This window comes from Aphis gossypii, chromosome 3 (assembly GCF_020184175.1).
Source record: "Aphis gossypii isolate Hap1 chromosome 3, ASM2018417v2, whole genome shotgun sequence".
NCBI lineage: Eukaryota > Metazoa > Arthropoda > Insecta > Hemiptera > Aphididae > Aphis > Aphis gossypii.
The window spans coordinates 8,579,616-8,599,926 of record NC_065532.1 but is presented as its reverse complement, the minus strand read 5'-3'; the positions used below and the strand labels follow the sequence as shown (position 1 = coordinate 8,599,926).

The window sequence follows — 20,311 nt, the reverse complement described above, 5'->3', positions numbered from 1 at the left end:
TACTATTGATAAAGTGATATCAAGAAATATTTTTATCTTAAATTCAGCTTCAGCCTTCTCAGGAAAGACGAAACAGATTCAAAAATTCAGGATTAATATTTATTGTTTAGTATGAAATGACTTGAAAGTGTAAATTAGAATTTAATATTATAAAGTACCTAATGTTATTAATTTTTAATATATTATTTCAAGTAAACTTGTGTTTAAAAATATAAATATTTCAAAATACATTTTTAGTCATCAGCATAATATTATTTTATACTGTAATGTCTGCATCATCTGAAATTAAGGATGAACGTAAATCTCGATATGGAGGAGGACCACATGGGTTGGGTAAGCATTTTCTAATAGTTCTTTCCTTGAAAATTTACCCTTTTAAATATCATTTCCATAATATTTCAGGAGATCCTGATAGCTATTCATTGAGAAAAATTGAACAAAATGTAGTAATACCAAAAATTGTAAGAGAAAGAGCAAAATATGAAAAATGTTCTGAAGAAAATAAAGGTAATTTTACTACATTTAGGTTTATTAATTATTGGAATAAATTAATAGTTTTAAACTCTGTTTAAGTGTTTGGAGATTGTTGTTTGAATACTGGATTCTGGATGTTCTATAAATGCAGAACAGAAGTAAAAGGATTAAATGATTGCATGTCCAAGTGGTTTACTAATGAAGATTTTATTAAAGAATGTCGAGATCAATATTTACAAGAACGAAGACAATACAGACTTACAGGAGTTAAAAAAAATCCAGAAGTACAGAAAATAAAAAGTTGAATATTTTAAAATAATTATAGATTAGAAAAAAAATGGCTTAAATTAATCATTAAATCTGTATATTTTTGTTTTTAGTCACACAATATACTGTTTTTGTGTAAAGTTTATTCATATTAACAACATTAAGGTTTTTTTCTGTTTTGAGATGGCACCCAACGTCTTACTATAATGTCATTAATAGTGTACTGTGACAGATCGATAAGCATTTCTTCTTCATACTCAGGACCAAGAACTGTGCATATAAGTAAATCTTTACTAGCAGCTTCTATTGCTCGACCACATCCATACCATGAAGGCCACGATGGTAACAATTCACTATTTTGACCATTAGCACTAATCACAACCACATATGAAGAATGATAGTATGTTGGAGATGATTTGTACAGTACTGAAAAAATGCATATACCAATGAAAAAAATTATTTATATTTTAATTTTTAATATAACATTTAAAATTCACCATAATCTCCACCATATTGTTGTCCCGGTTTAACAACCCATCCTTTTGATCTATAATAATGATAGGCTGCATAATAATATGGAAAATTTTTTTTCAAACCATTAAATTGCTTCCAACATTCAACTACACTCATTAATGAACCATTCTCTTTTCGCATTTCCAAACATTCCAAAGTGTAACATAAAAAAAAAGCTTCTTCTAAAAGTAGAAAATATGATAATTCATGTTGAACACCAGATAGAATTAACAGTTGTTCATATTCTGTAGAACGACTTGATTTTAAATCTTTCCAATTATTATAAGTTGGCTTATTAGCGTCATGAGGTTTTTGGAATTTGGTACGTGCGTTTTTTTTATCTTCATAATTTTGGTTGTTATTAGGAAATTCAAAAGGTACTAATTCCATTGCTTGCCAATTCTTTTTTTGCCTTAACACTTGATTTTGTAGAGTTTTGTAGTCTATGAATTTGTCTTTGTCAATTATACCAAATTGTCCAAAACAACCCTGATATTAAAAAAAAAATTAATTCATAGATGAACTCTACAGTTTCACAGATTCACTGAAACTCAGTAATTTCAATAAGATCTTAAATAAAAAAAAAGTAAAGTATATTCCTAAAAATTAAATATAAACATTTTACAAACCAAATTGCAAAGACGTGATTTGTCGTTTAAATCGTTGATGATAATAACTCTCCCATTAAAAATTCCTTGATATTTTGGCCATGCATTTGGATCAAAAATGTCTCCATTTTCATCAAAAATTGGAAAATTAACCAGTTTAATATTTTTTACATTTTTTTTAGGTACTGGTGGTTTCAAAGGCAACATTTTTCACAATAATTTCAATACAATCTATTAGGCCTCTGATTGTTTTTGGATAAAATTATTTTTTTTTAATCTTGAATTAGTTAGATTATTCCAAAATGAATTTACCATGGTCGAAAATATATTAATAATTATTGTAAACAAAAATGGAAAAAAAGTATTTGAACTATAACTCTACTTAGGAGGTTAAAGACGTTAAGCCGTTAAGGTTATATTAAATGTCGAATAAATCGTGATCTACGTTCAACATAAAAAATTCGAAATATTTAACTTCATTTATAAAACATTCATAACAAATAACAATCATAACACAATATTTAAAAAATTCTCTCTTATCATTAGTATAATGTTAAAGTTTATCAGTGTAGCCAATAGCCGCAGACATGTTTTAGAGTAAAGCAAAACTACCTATTATGAATAATTATTCAAAATCCTGAAAAATGAAAATAAATCACCATTTACCAATGTCTTTATATTATGTAGGTACCTAAAAATTATTTTGAAAATCTGTGGCTTACAATATTACATATTGCACGTTTTTACCGAGTAAAACAAACTCTTGTGAACGTTACATTTTCCATATTACGCGTTCGTAAGATGGAGACAAATAACAACACATTCGGGTATAACATCCTTTTTACAATTATTAACAACATACACACCTACAATGCTGTGAAAACTATTTTTTTGTCTTTGTGATAGGTACAGAGAAACATTTTGAATTTTTTAGCAACCTACGCGCAGTGACAGCTACACTTAATACTGCCTATTTTATACTTAGGTAACAGATGCAACTAGTTCAAAAATCGTGATCAGATAAGAAGAACAAACTATTATATTCGTGTTTATTACTTCAATTTTTACATGGTAAGTTCATTACGTATATACAGGGGCTGATTTATCAATTCGTGGGCCCTGTACAACTTACAATTTTGGGCCCCAAATTGTCCGTCTATATTTTCTTCAATGCAAAAATAAAAATGTACGCATAATATATTTTTAAGCTAATGCTGTAGGTACCTAATTAGTATATGAGTAGTTAGAGCATAGAATAAAATTGTATTGTTAAAAATATGATTATTAATTTTAATATTTATTCAAGTAAAACAAGTAACATAATTGTTATAAACAACACGGCTTTTTTTTTAAATTAGTATTTTTTATTAGATAGGTATTATTACACTTATATACACTTAAATTGACTTAAATTGATAAAACGGTATATAAATAATTTTATGTGACCGAAGTCGATGGGCCCCTCTGACAAGTGGGCCCAGTGCAAATGTTCCATTTGTCCTTGCATAAATATGGCCCTGCGTATATATTATGCTCTAATTAACTTAGTTAAACTATATTAATAATTTTAATTGTTAAGTACACTGGTGGGTTTATTATTTGTTTTTAAATCAAAGGGACTGGTTGTTCTGTTGAATTGTGTGAACTTTATCCACTCCACCTATCAGGTCTAAAACTATACAGTAGAGACGTAGAGTAAAGTGTATAATTCAGTCAGAAATCGTTAACGTTAAGTTTTTCGTGTACCATATAACGGGTACCTATGTGTATTGATTATACATTTACTCAACAGTTATTTACAGTTATTTGTGTTACAATTGTAGAGAAACACTAATTAGATTAGATTAGATTGTTCCGAGTTTTCTTACAAAAAAAAATGTTCCTTGTCCAGGAAAGGTTTACTCATAAATACAATATTTAAGTATGACGACATGACATATACTTTATATTGGATAGGTATAAAATATAAGAATACAATTATAAATAAGCAATGACAAACAATGTTTTAAATAATAAAAAGCATTTTAGCTCATCTACTCAAACTCAAGCATACATTTTTGAGAAAATCATTAAAATTTTAATTGTTTAAACACTTGTTTACACCTAATTATTGCTATTTTATAATATTTTTTAAACTTACATAAGATACATAAGATCTGTTCATAACTGATAACTGTAATATTGTGCTTATAATATTTTGCTTCTGAAATTGTCATACTGGCAAATAATCACGTCTAACTCGTCTAAGTAGGTATCTAACATAATATCAAGATAATGGTATTTAGGTCCGTCTTTATTTGGATCTGTATTTTCTAATAATATGTAATAATATAAAATACATATAATTATATCATTTAATCATTTTAATTTATACTTTTATCAAAAATGACTACCTAACTTAAGTATGGATCACTGGCCACTATAGATCTATGCTATAAACTACTGTAGTGCGACAATATATTTAAGTGGGTTTAATGAAATACTGTATACTTTAACAAATTACATAATGGAGTTTCATAAATATTCATAGTATTTTGAACATACTTACAGGCTACACATATAGGTAACATAATCAAAAAAATTAAATTTTTGTTTTTGATTAATGACGAGAGGTCGCATATTTAATGATTAAAAGAAAATTAATTGTGTATTGTATATAATATATATTATATAGGTAATTAAAATTGATTAAATAAAATAAAGTATTTACAACAAAAAGTAAAATTAAAAATTACGGTGCGTAAAAATAAGCAGATTCCAATTATGATACTATTAGGTTCCATTAATTAATAATAGCTCTAAAAACTTTGCACTGTGTACTTATATAAGGTCGATTTTAAATTTAGGTGCTGTTATATTTACAGGGACTAGGGAACCACAGACAGAAAATAATCGTAATCAGATTAAAAGAGTGCAATATACATTTTTAGGTTTCGGCGATTTCGCTACTCATTCATTATTTAATAATGATCATTGATCATGTATATGATACAGAGTTGAATATATCAGGTTTACAATCCCTAGCTCCTATACGTTTGTAAATCACTTATAGAAGCTAGGTATAATCATTTTCATTGTGAATAGAAAATAATAATAATAATAATATACGTGCGATGGCAAGATGTTTCAAACTTTCAACATCATTTCCCTACGATTAATAATAATTTTTTTTTGATTTTGACGAAGACTGTGTTGCATACTTGCATGTTTATTTTAGTTTTTCTATTATTTAGTTTTTAATTATTTTGAAATAACTATGCATTTTTCACTTTTGACTCTTTGACTTTAAGTACAAACTAAATCCAATTTGAGAACAGAAACTACCCTCAATAAACAAGATTATTTTTGAAATACCAAGTATGCTCAATTTATAGTTTTTAAAAGAAATTTGGAAAATATTATTAATTTACAAAAGCAGCACAAAAAGTATATATTTAAGTCTTTGAGGTATAGTTATTATTTACGATTGTTTACATAGTATAAAAATACACTTATTTATATATTATGTATTATATAGCAACTACTATAAGTATACAAATTAAATACCTATATTTAAATATTTAAAAAGATACATTTATACTAACAATAAGGGTTCAAAACGTCATGGTTACAATATATGTTTTCAAGTTTTATTAACGTTATATCGACATATTATATTTATATAAATATATAAATGTACATAAAATTATAAGAAAATTAAAATGCGAACCGACCGAAAAAGCGAAAACCACTATTTATTCTATATTTTAAATCAGGTCACGAAAACCACAATCCAATGTGCAGAGCTGCATAACGCATGAGTTATACGGCCATAAGTATACGATATACTTTTATAATGTTTAGGCATGTAAGGCTATAATAACAAAAAAAGAAAAGTTTTAGCACAGAAGTATGAGAAAAAAAATACTGCAGAAAATCTTATAGTATCCTCTAAACATTTAACTTTATACGTGTATCAAGTACCTATTAGCACCCAATACAATAAGTATTTTAGACTGATGAATGCATATGTGATGGACAATCATCGTGTATTTTTGTCATTAAAATATATACCGTGCGTCCAAGTATATGAATAAATATCAAGTATAAGTATAGATATCTATACACATTATATGCACTTTCGCCGATATACACGCATCGAGTGTGATGTAAAATACGCGTCATATATGCATATATTACGCCCGAATTCGATCGCGGCCGCCTAAGAGCAGCGATATACAAAAATAACAATATATAATATAATCGCTGGCGGAGGACGCCCACGATCGAGGATCAGCGTTGCGCGCGACGAAATCGCATATGTACTATTATATAAACCATATAATGTACGGGGTGATCCGCATTTCGCCGGTTATACAGTAATAATTTTAAATCGTACGGGGTTTTTTATTTTTTTAAATCAAAGTATTTATCAACGCGTTTAAAAATAAAAATTCACTCGAATACAATTATTTACTATATTTTTTTACTATCATACCTCAACGATACTATAATATGACTATATTATTCGCTTACGCGGTGTCTTAGGGGTTTTTCGTCTTGTTTCCGATTATAACCTATTATTATTATTATTATTTAACCTCAGCACGGCCCGAAAACGTTGACGACGACGTGTATCGAATTTCGAACAGATCATATAGGTATATGGGTAAATATAATTATAATAATGCACTGCTCCTGCCCTGCTGCACGTTTAAAATATATATTTTATTCCGACACCACACGAATTGACTGTATACAACACAGTGACCCGCTTAAAAGCAGGACACCCCGTATACACACAATATCTATATATGTATATACGTAAATGCGTATACGGGCGCTAAAGGTTTTCCTTGTTTTCCGCGGTGTGCGTGGGTGGCGGTTGCGAGGCGTCTGCGGGGGTGGTTTAGAGCGTCGGTGTCGGTGCGGGTTAGGTTACGGCGGCGGCGAGTGGGTCCGATATGGGTGACTCTGCCGCCGCTCGTAAGGACCGCGGGGTCGGTGGAGTCGTCTGAGGTGGGTGTGGAGACGGTAGCGGCGTTTTAGCGCGCGCGCGCTCGCGAGCAGCCCTCGACGGGGGGTGAGCGAGCGGTGTTCCCCGTTCCCTTACGACGCGGCGCTACGGAGTGGTCGCGGGTTCCGAGGGACCCGATCGATCGTCGAGCTCGACGCCGCTCACCCACACTATAAAACACTCACACGGACGCGCGCGCGCGCGTGAAAACGTATACACACAGACACCGCGTACGACACTATATAACGGACGGCGGGACGACGCGCGCGCGCAAACGCACGCAGACGGTATCGGCGAGCACTCGCACGCGCGCGCGACGAAAGCTCACGGCAGCCAGTGCCTTCTACAGTCGTCGACGACGCCGCTGGCAAAAAAGTAAATTTCGATTTTGGAAAAAAATATTCTCGTCCGGTACTCGTCTCGCGCGCACTGCCGTCGACATCGTCGTCACAATCACACGGATTACTGGGACTTACGACGCATCGCACCTAACCCGCCGCCGACAGGACCGTAATATACGCGCGAGTTGACTACCAATATATTATAATAGAATATCACCACGTTACGCGTACGTCAAAGGTACCCACATCAAATCTGCGGCCGAAAAGGAACTCGACGGAGTGCCAGTTTTGAGCGCAAGTCTCGAGACGACGTGCAGTAACCGAGTCGCCACTCTGCACAGCGCGCGGCGTGTCATATTTTATTATTATAATAATATTATATTAAACTATACGTCGTAGGCAGTCGCGTCGTCTTCGTCGCACTACTAGCACATTTGCGTACAGCAGCGACGACCGTCGTCGAGTCGTTGTCAATCCGATCGCTTTACGGACAAAATGTGAGTATATATTGAATAATAATCTTACTTATATGCGGTTAGGTATACATTATTATTATCTATTTAACGATGTATTTATCGAATCGTATATAATCGTATGACCCTCGCGTGCAGTACGCGGTGCAACGTGCAGTGATTTGCAGTCGTACTAGGAATAATATTTTATTTTGTCGTGTTAATGTACCGTAGGTACCACCACACGCCGCGAGTATTACCTATGTATAATAATAATATGTAAGCCGCATCGAGTTCGTGAGTTCGAGGGTTATACTTCGTTTACGAATTCCCACAAACTTTCCTAGGTGGCGGCGAGGGGAGTGCAGGGATAGGCCGTATTCGCTCTACGCTCAAACACGGTCGAGTATGTATAGCGGCTATACAGTGCTATCCGCGCGCGACACCCACCCCTCAAAACCCTTCTAGACCGTCTCCGACAGGATTCCGCTTTCGGGGATGTCCGCTCCACCGCGACGACCGCCGCCCCGCCGCCGCCACCACGCCCGTGCGTACGATGTATATATATAATTTTTTACCCTCGTAACAACCCGCGTTGAACGCTTATAATATATTATGTACGACGATATATACTTTCGACTGATACGGTTTTTTTGGACGTGCGTGTGATACATCACATTGTGGGTCTAAGCGCACGCCGTTACAATATAATATAACGCGTTATTGTATTAAGATCTGCGTAAGTGTTTTCCTCCGGACTTTCTTGCGCGTAATCCCGCAGGCAGCCCACGCCATTTCTACCATCGATTTATCAGTGGGAGGCGACGATGATATTGCTTTGTATTATTATATATAACTGTGCACAGTACCTACCGATATAGGTATGGGTCGACTTCGGCTGCAGCTTTTGTATCAACGTTTTATAACCCACAATGTTATACATTTTACTAGACATTCCGTGATTTCAAGGTACACTACACGTGTAACCCACGACACAAAATTACCAGTACGAAAATGATTTATACGTGTATTACTTATGACTTAAAAAAAATGTGTATAGCTTATATTATGTGTTCAAAATATCCATATATGTTTTTACAACTTTGCATCTATGCGCGCCCTTAAAATGGCCTGATTAATATACAGCATAATATAGACATATTATAGTATGTCGTTTTTTAAATATGTAAAATAAATATTTATATAAAAACGATAGTAAATATATAATTAACTTAGTTAAGGAACATAACAATATATGATCATATTGCGAAAATGTAAAAATTTATCATAAATTAATAAATGCATCAATACCTACACAATGTTTGAAAACATTAAAACATATTTTATAAATTATATAGTGTTATATTAAGTTGATAAAATGTTTATTTTATATTTTGGCAATTTCAATTTAAAACTTTTATAATATTAATTTTTAGTTTTGGTTTTGGATATACATTAAAAATTTCTGTTAGTTTTAAGTGTTTTAATTATTAAATTTCATAAATTTAACATTATTTACTAAAATATAATAACATTTTACACTTAAAACAATTTGAAAACATTTCGTTTCATACTTAGAATATAAAATCGTTAAAAAATAATACTAACAAATAAACTAACGTCTAAAACCTAATTATATACATTATTTAATTTTAATCAATAATTAAATAATAAAATGAGTAAAGAGTAAAATATAATAAAGTAAATTCTCAAAAAAAAAAGTGTTACAAAATTAATTTATATTTCAGTATATAGATAGGTACTCGACTTTTTCCGATCCCTACACCCTTAAAATCACCTGGAACGTAAATCGGTCAAGTGAACTACACATATAGATATATACACATAAACACGTATTGTAGATACTTATATTGCTAACTATATTACGATGGCTATTGTGCAAACGCCTGTCCTGTATCCACGTTCAGAAATCCTATGTACAAACATTGCCCAACTGCATACACGTAAAAAATATGACAAACAGTATTCCTTGTAATTGAGCAAACAAACAAGGGTTGAAAAACCTTTTCGTATTATATGCTTGTAGACATTTTTTGGATAAAATATACGCCCTTTTTCATTACTCTTACCGTCAAATAAACTATGTATTCGTACAGCGATCGATAATAATAATGATTACATTCCTTTTATTCTTATCATAAATTGTGTATGCACATTTACAGGGCCGATGGAACAGGCGTTGGACTTACCGCAGGAGATGACAGTGTCGTTGGAGGCCCGAAGACACCACAGCAAATTGCGGCGCAAAAGCGATTGCAACAAACACAAGCACAAGTCGATGAGGTATGTACAAGCACAACAATTATGTCATTTATTTGTAACTTACTGTATTACTTAATGTGTTATTTTAGGTCGTGGATATTATGAAAACGAACGTGATGAAGGTACTGGACAGGGATCAAAAACTTTCCGAACTGGATGATAGAGCAGGTTCAAACCATTTTTGTTCATTATTAATATTTAATATAAATTATTTTTCTTTTATTATTGTTAATTATTTTTATTTATATATTGTCACAGATGCATTACAACAAGGAGCATCGCAATTTGAACAACAGGCTGGAAAACTAAAGAGGAAATTTTGGCTACAAAATTTAAAGGTATGTTACAATATTCGATATTGAGGTACTCGTAAAAAATATGGAAACTCATATTATGCAAGTATTTTGATCAATAGTTCAAGAATAAGAGCATATAATTTCCTTCTTTCCGATAAAAGAGTAAATGGATTCATAGTTAAAGAATTATTTAATGATTTTTTATCAAATTTAAAAACATTGATTTTTGGCAATCTTGTTTATAAATATAAATAGGTATATGACATATTTTTTAACTAACATTATTAGGTCTCACTTCTATAAACATCGATATTTACGTATACTAATATTTTGTCTAAATCAGAAGTTAATATTTATAATAAATAATATCAACAATTGTCTATAAAAAATAGGATTGTAGATACAGAGAATAAATAGATGCATTAAGGAAAAGTATTAACATAATAAATAGTAAATTACTATTTTAAACAATTTATAATAGCGACTGTATACTATATAGTTTATACAACAGTTATTGTCTAATCATTTTATGTATATCCATTTGATGTACAATATAAGTATATTGTAAAATAGGTCAAAATGTCAAATACCTGAAAATTAAATGTTATTTGAGGAATATGAGGGTGCCGTCATACACTGATTCGTTTCTATATTCGATTTACGAACATACAAAATATATATTTTAGCTATAGCTAAAACCATATTATATGGCCTAGTTATTATTATAAGTATATTATTTTATACCTATTATCTAGTAATTTTAAAATAACACGAATTTTTGTTGTCTTTATTTAAGTGTTTAAATTAAATGATAATGTTACTTGAGTCAATATCTATGACTAATAAAAAGTTTTATTTTTCTAAATATCTCAATAAGTTAGATAAAATTAAAATTAAAAAAAAAATGTAAGACTCATGGATCATGATAAATATATATATATTTTTTAATTTTAACATATTTAAAAAAAAACCAATTAACTTTAATACAATTTAAAATTCTTAAGTTATAATAATTATGTTAACGATCATTGGTAAAATGTATTATGTCGTGTATTAGATCATAATATGATAATAATAATTAATGTAGAAACCTATACCAAGTATTATATCTATAAGCTGTATATTTTTTCCTAATATGAGGAAAGTATCATAATATAACCAGAAATATACCGCAAAATAACTATTACAATATATTTATATATTTGTAGATAAGAATAAGCATATAGTGTTAAGTAGATTCTTATAACACTATATAATTCTTATATTATAAAAATAGAAACATTTTTATACCATATTTTAAATATATCGATAATATTTAGAAACAATATGACTGCATTAATTCAAGAAGTTTTGCATCTATGTATTTACATCAAGATAATAAACTTGTATTCTGAACTTGAAGTTTGATTACACCATTCACAGTTTTGGTAAAACCAGCTTTAATGAAAGTCACAAATCACGATTACAATAAAACATAACTACATACATTTTTTGTTCTTTAATCTTTATGCACTGTTTATGTGGTTCTATTACTTTTTTAAAAAATACATTAAATATTTAAAAGATCAAATATCAATATAATTAATTAAAATTAATGAAAATAATCTTTTGTAATAAAAAAAAAATGTTTGGACCACATTGTTTTATATAGATTTTAAAATAATTACCTTCTTTTATAAACTATTAGATAGTTTTTGCTTCATACTTTATAATTTGTCATTGTATTTTGATACATTTTAAACATAAATAATATAGAATTTACTTTTATAATCAATTAATCAAAAAATTACTATTTAATCTTAAAATTACTGTGTTTAAAAGAAGGATAAAACTTAAATTTTATGAAACTTATTTGAATTAAAATACATAATTTTAAATTTTAGTTTAAATTTAACTCTATTGTAGTTAGTAACACAATCGTGAAAGAATTGAACTAGTGTTCTTTATAATTTGATCGAATACGTTCCAACTACTTCGACGATGTACAAAGATAAGTTAATATTTAATCAAGGGCCACACCTTTTTTTAAAAAAAAAAAAAACAAAAACAAATAATTAGGTAGATACTTTTATTTACAAAAACCTATCTAAACTATTATTATAATTCTAACCACTTAAAAATTTCTTAGCTTTATTTATTCTTTTTTAGAATACTATTTAGTGTAGTTATCTACACCAAAATTATAATAGATTTATAACATAACAATATACATGAATTTTTCTAAATGCTATATATTTAGGGAAGTTTTTATTAATGATAATATCACGTATATTTATACACATAATATTAAATGAATGAGATACCTACCTCAACAATAATATACCATGTTTCTATCTTTTTAATTTTATTAATATAGGTACAGACTTCAAATAAAATAAAAGGAAGCTTTAAAAATATTTTGTTTAATATATTAATAATTTTTCATTGCAATACTAAAGAAATAAAAAATAGTTTTATTTATATTATATAATATGGGTTTAATACAAAGATCGATCAACTTGTTCTATAGGAAAATCTTAATAGTTGTTGATTCTGATCTTTGCACTAATATTTTACTAGGTACCTACAAACTACATTATAAGGAATCTATTTATTTATAACGTTTAGTCATAAGGTTACAATTTAAAATAATTATTTTATTATATTGTTTTTTAAAAGTATTAAATTTAATAGAATAATGTAGGCTTTAAAAAAATAGAATTTTTGAATTTTTGAATATTTTATTTCAGATGATGATCATAATGGGAGTTATTGGTCTCGCAATATTAGCCATTATAGTTGGTAAGTTCCAATAAAAACACTTTGATGGCTTAAGAATGTATAACTTACCGGGAAATTATACAAATTTACCTATTCACAAAAATAATTGTTAAAAAAACGAATACAATATACAATAGAATTTAATCAAGCATTCCTCAAGTTTCAATTATATATTATATGATATAACATTTCAGTTAGAAACACACAAAATTAACAAATATTGTTTTTAAAGCTTATTTTTTTATTCAAAATTCAAATTTAATTTATCCTTATAATACTTTAAACATAATTATGTATTATCTATACATTATATATATATATATTTTTTTTTTTTTTTTTTAGTACTTATTTGATTACCAATATAATATATAATAGTATATATACAAATATATATGTATACATTATAAATAAATACATATATATATATATACATTTGAATATATAAATATATATGTATGTATTATGTATATAAATGATTGATGTGTTCAGCTTAAAAATATTGTTGTTTAGCTGAATTTAGGACATTCGTTGTACTATATAAGGTCATATATAATATCAATAATATTTCCTAAATATTACTCGTTTATAATGTTTGAATAACACAGTATTATCCATTTTTAGAATAATTTATTTAGGTAAAAAGTTAATAAAATAAAACATAATTTTATTGTGCTATTATTAATGACGTGTCTTGTGTATTTGACAATGTATGTTGTATATTATACAGTGTATGATATACATTATATACGTAATATTATACATATTTAAACCCTCTCCACATATTATATTATAATATACTCACACTATAAACTAGAGAAAGACATTAAACAAAGCAACGGAACATTTAAAAAAAAAACCGAAAAAAAAGGAGAGAAACACATACATAATATATTATACATTAATACATTATACTTACACAAAGGATAATCATGCTTTGTTTTGTGTGCTTTATATTTTTGTGTGCCGTTTATTTATTATTATAATTTTTTTCGTTCCGATAACGTCATGTGTTTTATGCATTTTGTTTCGACAACCGTTGATACTTAAATACTTGAACATAATTCTTGTTGAAACGATCTAACTCGAACACACTATTCTCTTCGGTATGTAATCTATTATTAGGTAATTTGTTTTTTAATTATAAATTATTTAATACTTTTATAATTCTTCCGTGTTTTGCACTATAGTATTGCTATATTATTATATTATCACGAATTTACTTTCAATTATCAACTACTTAACTATTAATATACGAAATAGAAAATTTAAAACAAATGCTATGCCTTAAAAACCTTTAAATATCGTAGTTTCCTCCCAATTTTTATTTATTTAGTACCTATATAGTAATTATAATTAAGTTGGTCGTCAGCAATACACGACCGTGAACGTGCGAACATAATATGTATATACACACGGAATATAGATTATAATATAGATAATTTCATTTAATATAAATATTTCTTTGACTTATATTGATTGTCTACTAGTCATTCATTTCATTCGATCATTTATACTAAACATGTAGCTGTTTTAAGTACCTACCTAAATATTTTATGAATGTAAATTTGCATGGCTTATTATTATTTTTTTTATACCTAATATACACAAGATAATGCACCATGATATTTTAATAACCGTTATTGCAGTTTAATCGGTTAATAAACCTTATAACAATAAAACAATTTTTTTTTTTTGATCAATTAAAATGATAGATTTTCAGTCACTCAAAAAATTCATTTTTTACATATTATAGTTTTTAAAAATTTAAAAAAACTTTGTTTTTATTTGAAAAAAAAATTGTTCAAAATATTGTAAATTACGTATTAAAAAAAAAAAAAGGCTATATTAATATTATATTATGGTCATAATTGTATAGTTGGCACGAATTTATTTTCGTGTAAGTACCTAGTAGGTACATAGTTATTTTACTGAAAATAAGGACAATATATTCTTACACTATGCATATAGTATCATACATTACGCATATAGGTACAGTGTACACACTCCATAAAACAATAGTAATTTGCTAAATACTTTATAAAATTTATAATTATTTATAAACTACTTAAATTAGTTTTAAAATATCTATTTAATTCATATAAATAATAAAATTAAGATTATGAATATTTAACCATTAATAAATAATGAATGTACTTATAGTAAAACAACTTCTTACTATAACGAAAATACTCTAAATATCTATTTATATATTATAAAATATAATATCATTTGTTACTTGTTTATGATAGATAACTAAATTTAACGGGTAACGATTAGTATAAAACTAATTTTTGTTTTTAGATTAAAAAATAAAATGTATAAGGTATAACTTTTCGTTATTATGTATACTATATACTATATTATGTATACATTGTATAGTAACTAACGAAAATGTTTAAAGTTAAATTACTTATACTAATTATTATTTTATTAAAATTGTGTTCTAAAAAGTTTTATATATTTACACTCATTCACATTCACGTATTTTCAATATGTAAAATATGACTTTTATAATGTAAAAAAGTTAATAAATACAATGATAAAAATAATTAAATTTAAAATATAGTTACAGTATATATTTACCTATATTTCTTTTAAATACTTTTCTATAATTTTAAAATAATTATTATATTTAAGCTCATTAATTATACATTTTACATCCACTTTTATTATAAAATATGATAAAGCATTTGATCTACTAGAATACTAAATATTTACAGGATTATTAATATTATTAAACTATAAAATTTGTTCTATCTTGAATGTGAAGTAGGTAAATATATGAAAAAGGAAGTCAAGAATATTTCTTTGTTAATTATTGTTTTTTTTTTTAGTTTGGTATTTAAATTAAATTTATCAAAACGGATCTGTCAATATTATTTATAATTAATCGTAGTAATATTAGTATCAATATGCAGTCCTAGATCATAATTCATAAATAGTATCTTTAAATTACGATAAATCACATATTTAATCACAGCCAATAAAATATAATACGGTTTAAATATTTTAAGTTTTCAATCTACTACATATTTTCAATATTGCTTTTAGTTGTAAGAATACGAGTATCAATACAATTTTGGTACTTTGTAGTTATTATATTACGTACTTAATTCCATAGAGCAATTTTATCTTAATTATTATCTACTATTAAATAGATTGCATTATTTACCGTATAGTTATTTTGTCTTATTAAAAATATTGAAATATTTATTTTTTTTTTTTGCAGCTTGGTTTTCGGATGAATAAAGCTAGGTAACAAACTTTGATGCGAGCCACCACACACACTGACCATCGTTACAACCGCAAAAACGTGACTCTTTAAATGATATAAGAAACTGAAGGTGCATTAAAATAAAAATAAAAACTTATAGGTATATATAAACATTATTTATATATATATATATGCAATCTACACATATATATATATATATACTAAAAATACATAAATATCGCTTTGAATAACTGCCCCTGCCAAAAAAAAAAAATACTATCGTAATAGGTACTCGATTAAGACGATTTTTGTTATACAGACACACAAATTTACATGACATACACGCCGTAACATCCATATACAGCTATCTGCATAATAAAACTAAAAAAAAACTACATGTACTTATCTGTATATATATTATATATTATATAAATGTGTATGTATGTATATGGGTGTGTGTATACTTTCTTTAATATCAAAGTATAAAAGTATACGATGAGTTCATGTTAAGTTAAACAAGAAATATAAATATCTTTAAATCTATATACGATAGAGTATCCTTTTGTAAATATCACTTAAAACTATTTTATACAATGTACATGTCTATCATCACATATTATAGAACTATAACGAGTTTGTAAACCTTCACTATATAATATATTTTATTGAATCATAAAAATTGGGTAGGATTCTCAACATATTATACCTACGCTACAATAATATTATACCCTCATACGTATATATTATTATTATTATTATTATATGTATGAAAACCTATTCATTGTTATTTTATAGAGTACTTATATATTTATATGAGTATTGTTTGTACTTATAATATTTATATTCGCTTATTAAATTTTGAATAGTTTATTATATATGTATGAGAAAAACAACAGCTAAGCATATAATAATCTATTAAATTGTTATAAATAATGTGGCAAAATAAATTTGTTTTCAAATAATATAAAATCATAATACATCATACACGTAACCCGTAACTGTGAGTCTAACATTAATGGTTTTTATATAATATCAACATGTTTTATTCCCAAAATAAACTTTTTACGAACATTTAGGATAAATAAGTCCCCTATTTCTAAAAAATGATATTACTATTTGACAGCAATGTTTTTTGAGTTGTAGAAATCAAAACTTCTAAGGCACCACGTGTATAGAAGACGTATTTAAAATGATCATCTTATTTACGTCATTTTTAATATTCGAAAATGTATAGTTAAAAACTAAATATACTTGGAAAAAACGGCAACAAGCATTTTCAAATCAAAAGAAAATAAATAGATACATTTTTCGAAAAAAAATTTCTTAGGTATTAATTATAGTAAGTTATTATGGAGAACTGTTTTTTTCTTTCACTTATTCTATAGCTACCGTAGATATTTATGATCATATTATGTGCATTATGCTTAATAGAAAATTGTCATAAAATCAAAATGTACTTAGTATCTACATTGGATTTGATAGTACTATCTACCTCTGCACTCTGCAGTAATCATGATGAGTTATAGTTTAATTTTTGAAATAGCAAAGAAATATATAAGCATAAAATTGTTATCACTTGTTATAGCCAGTAATTTCGGCGTATGCGTCGGGTACGCCAATTCATTATTTAAGACTATTTTTGTTTTTATTATAAATAACTAATAACATTGTGCTTCCGTGACCATTCAAATTTTTCGACATTTAAATCATTAATTTACCAGCACAGATCAAGGGAAATGCATTCCAGTGTATCCTGCAAGTAGAAAATCTTGAATATCCCATTAGTCTGTATTCTGTGATTATAGTACTGTACAATTAGCAAAAAAAAATATCAGGAACCTGTCCTAATCTATAAATCTATAATAACATAGGTACAACATGCGATTTGTGGAGAACTACATGATTTTTATCATTGAGGAACGAGGGTTATTTGTGAGGAGGGTGCGAATAATAATTAGGATATAAGGATAGGTATGCGGCAATGTTTTTTGGCGGACTTGCCTTCCAATTCATAAATAAAAACTGGAAATTGGAAATATAACGTTGTCATCTTTTATGTATGCATACAAGTATATAGATATAGCGAGTAATGCTTTAATCAGAAAATGACTAAAATTTACAATTTAAAATATATACATACTCAATAGGTATATACATAAAACATTACTTATGAATAACAGATGATGAAGTCCGTTGAAAATTAGACAGATATGATAATTGGGGGTTTTGTTAGACTGTAAACATCCTTAAAACTATTATTAAAGTAATCAAGACAAATTGAAAATCATTACAGTAAAGAAACAAACTGCTATTACTTAGAATTGTTTTAGATTGTGTCACTATTAAATTTGATATTCTTTTTAAACGTGATAATCACACTAGGGAATAATAAAAGTTAATATTATTGTTTTTCATTTGTAATGAATAAAAATAATTTTTTTTTAACAATGAAGCTGAATATACTTAATAATCAGGTGCCTAGTATAATGTTATATATAGCTATGTTATACACAACTATTAAAATAAAATATTCACTGTTACAGTGGTGCAGTTATACCTTTTACCATTATATGGACTCACGTTAGTTGAGGCTTGGGTTACTGCTTACATGATAACATTATAATACTGATAAATTTTGTAATTATTTAAGTCACAGACATTAACCATTACTTATTTACAGGCCCGGCTCAAGGGGTAGGCGACACAGGCCCACGCCTAGGGCAGCATTTAAAATTGTTGTTTTATAGATAAAAAAAAAAAAATATTTGATGTAGTATGTAAGGGGTGACAAAATTCAAGTTTTCGTAGGTGTGTTAAAACACTTGAGCCGGCCCTGCTTACTTAATGGTTTTTAAGTTTTGAACCCAAAAAACAATAATGCCAATATTCATGCGGTATTAGATCTTTTTCTCGATATGTCACGTAACGTAATACATAGCGTAATTTACTATTTAATCTATTGTAAACCGATGACGTATCGGTGAAAGTAACTGATGTCGGAAAAATGTGTTATTAATTATTAATTATTATAATCATACGTTTAACATAAGAAGACGCAATTTGTGTTTATTTGACTATTACATAAAAAAATAATATTAACACCTCTTAAAATTTATTATAATTTTGTTGTATCAATGTCGAGACGATAATAGAAATTTATAAGGGTACCATAATATATTTTGTCTCCTACAGTGTTATATAGTAATATTATTATTAAAACATAAAATTTATTATGTAATTAGAAAGTTAACATTTTTACTATATATTATTATATTTATCTCCATCGTCGACCAATATTGTCAAAATGTGAAGCTTAGTTGTTTGGAAATTTGTTCTTATAATTTCCAATATTTAATGCGTGTAGATTTTTTTATTGTAACAATAATAATAATAATTCGAGGATAACAACACAACACCAATTTAATTGCGCGACGTGCGTGTATTAGATAAAATTACCTATTTATAAATAAACAATATTAATTATATTATTATTAGTTTGTAAGAATTTGGACTACGAAAATGTGTAACGAACAAAAAATATTATATGCTCGTATATATTATATTTAGGTATACTAAGTATGACCGAGGTGTTGAACGGAAACGTTTCGAGTGTTCCGGATGTAATATTATTAATTATACACTATGAAATCATCATATAATAACATATTACGCATGTACGATTTTATTGAGTAGAAAACCTTTTTTGTGGCGTCTACTAAATTTGTATATCGAATATTATATTATTATACACTTATATAACGTATGTGTGCGCGTATATATTATTAAATACACGATTATTATGGTATTAAATATAATATAATATATATACATAAATGTATAAGTATAATTATTATTATGAAAATATTCCTCGTGAGTTTAATATATAATACCTATACAAATCAGTGACTTAGCCAAGGAGTTGTGGGGACCAGAGACTGCAGACCACCGCAAAATTGTAGAAAAATTTAAAAATGGTTTCATTGTTATATGAACGTATATCAATGTATCATATTATGAAGTTAAGACATAACTTTGTATTAAAAAAATGTATTTCCACATAAAGCAATTCGCAGAATAGTTTAAAATAGCGTTTCTCAACTTGTGGAC

The 20,311-nt window shown here is 27.6% G+C and overlaps 3 protein-coding genes across 3 annotated transcripts; 2 read left to right on the top strand and 1 right to left on the bottom strand.

Moving 5' to 3' along the window:
• Nucleotides 1-29: 29 nt before the first annotated feature.
• LOC114133131 (COX assembly mitochondrial protein homolog) lies at nucleotides 30-886 on the top strand. The gene is made up of 3 exons (XM_027998772.2): nucleotides 30-333; nucleotides 403-507; nucleotides 574-886. Exons 1-3 carry the CDS (start codon nucleotides 267-269, stop codon nucleotides 777-779), a joined length of 378 nt encoding a protein of 125 aa, XP_027854573.2. The 5' UTR covers nucleotides 30-266; the 3' UTR covers nucleotides 780-886.
• Nucleotides 822-2,382, bottom strand: LOC114133129 (uncharacterized). The gene is made up of 3 exons (XM_027998769.2): nucleotides 1,884-2,382; nucleotides 1,239-1,743; nucleotides 822-1,167 (listed from the first exon to the last, which is right to left on the bottom strand). The coding sequence occupies exons 1-3, from the start codon at nucleotides 2,067-2,069 to the stop codon at nucleotides 902-904; spliced, it is 957 nt and encodes a 318-aa protein (XP_027854570.2). The 5' UTR covers nucleotides 2,070-2,382; the 3' UTR covers nucleotides 822-901.
• Nucleotides 2,383-7,115: 4,733 nt separating this feature from the next.
• On the top strand, nucleotides 7,116-20,038 carry LOC114118912 (neuronal synaptobrevin-like). Its single transcript, XM_027980344.2, has 6 exons — nucleotides 7,116-7,696; nucleotides 9,835-9,955; nucleotides 10,024-10,102; nucleotides 10,193-10,272; nucleotides 12,960-13,011; nucleotides 16,220-20,038. Coding segments are annotated over exons 1-6 (354 nt in total). The 5' UTR covers nucleotides 7,116-7,694; the 3' UTR covers nucleotides 16,240-20,038.
• Nucleotides 20,039-20,311: the final 273 nt, after the last annotated feature.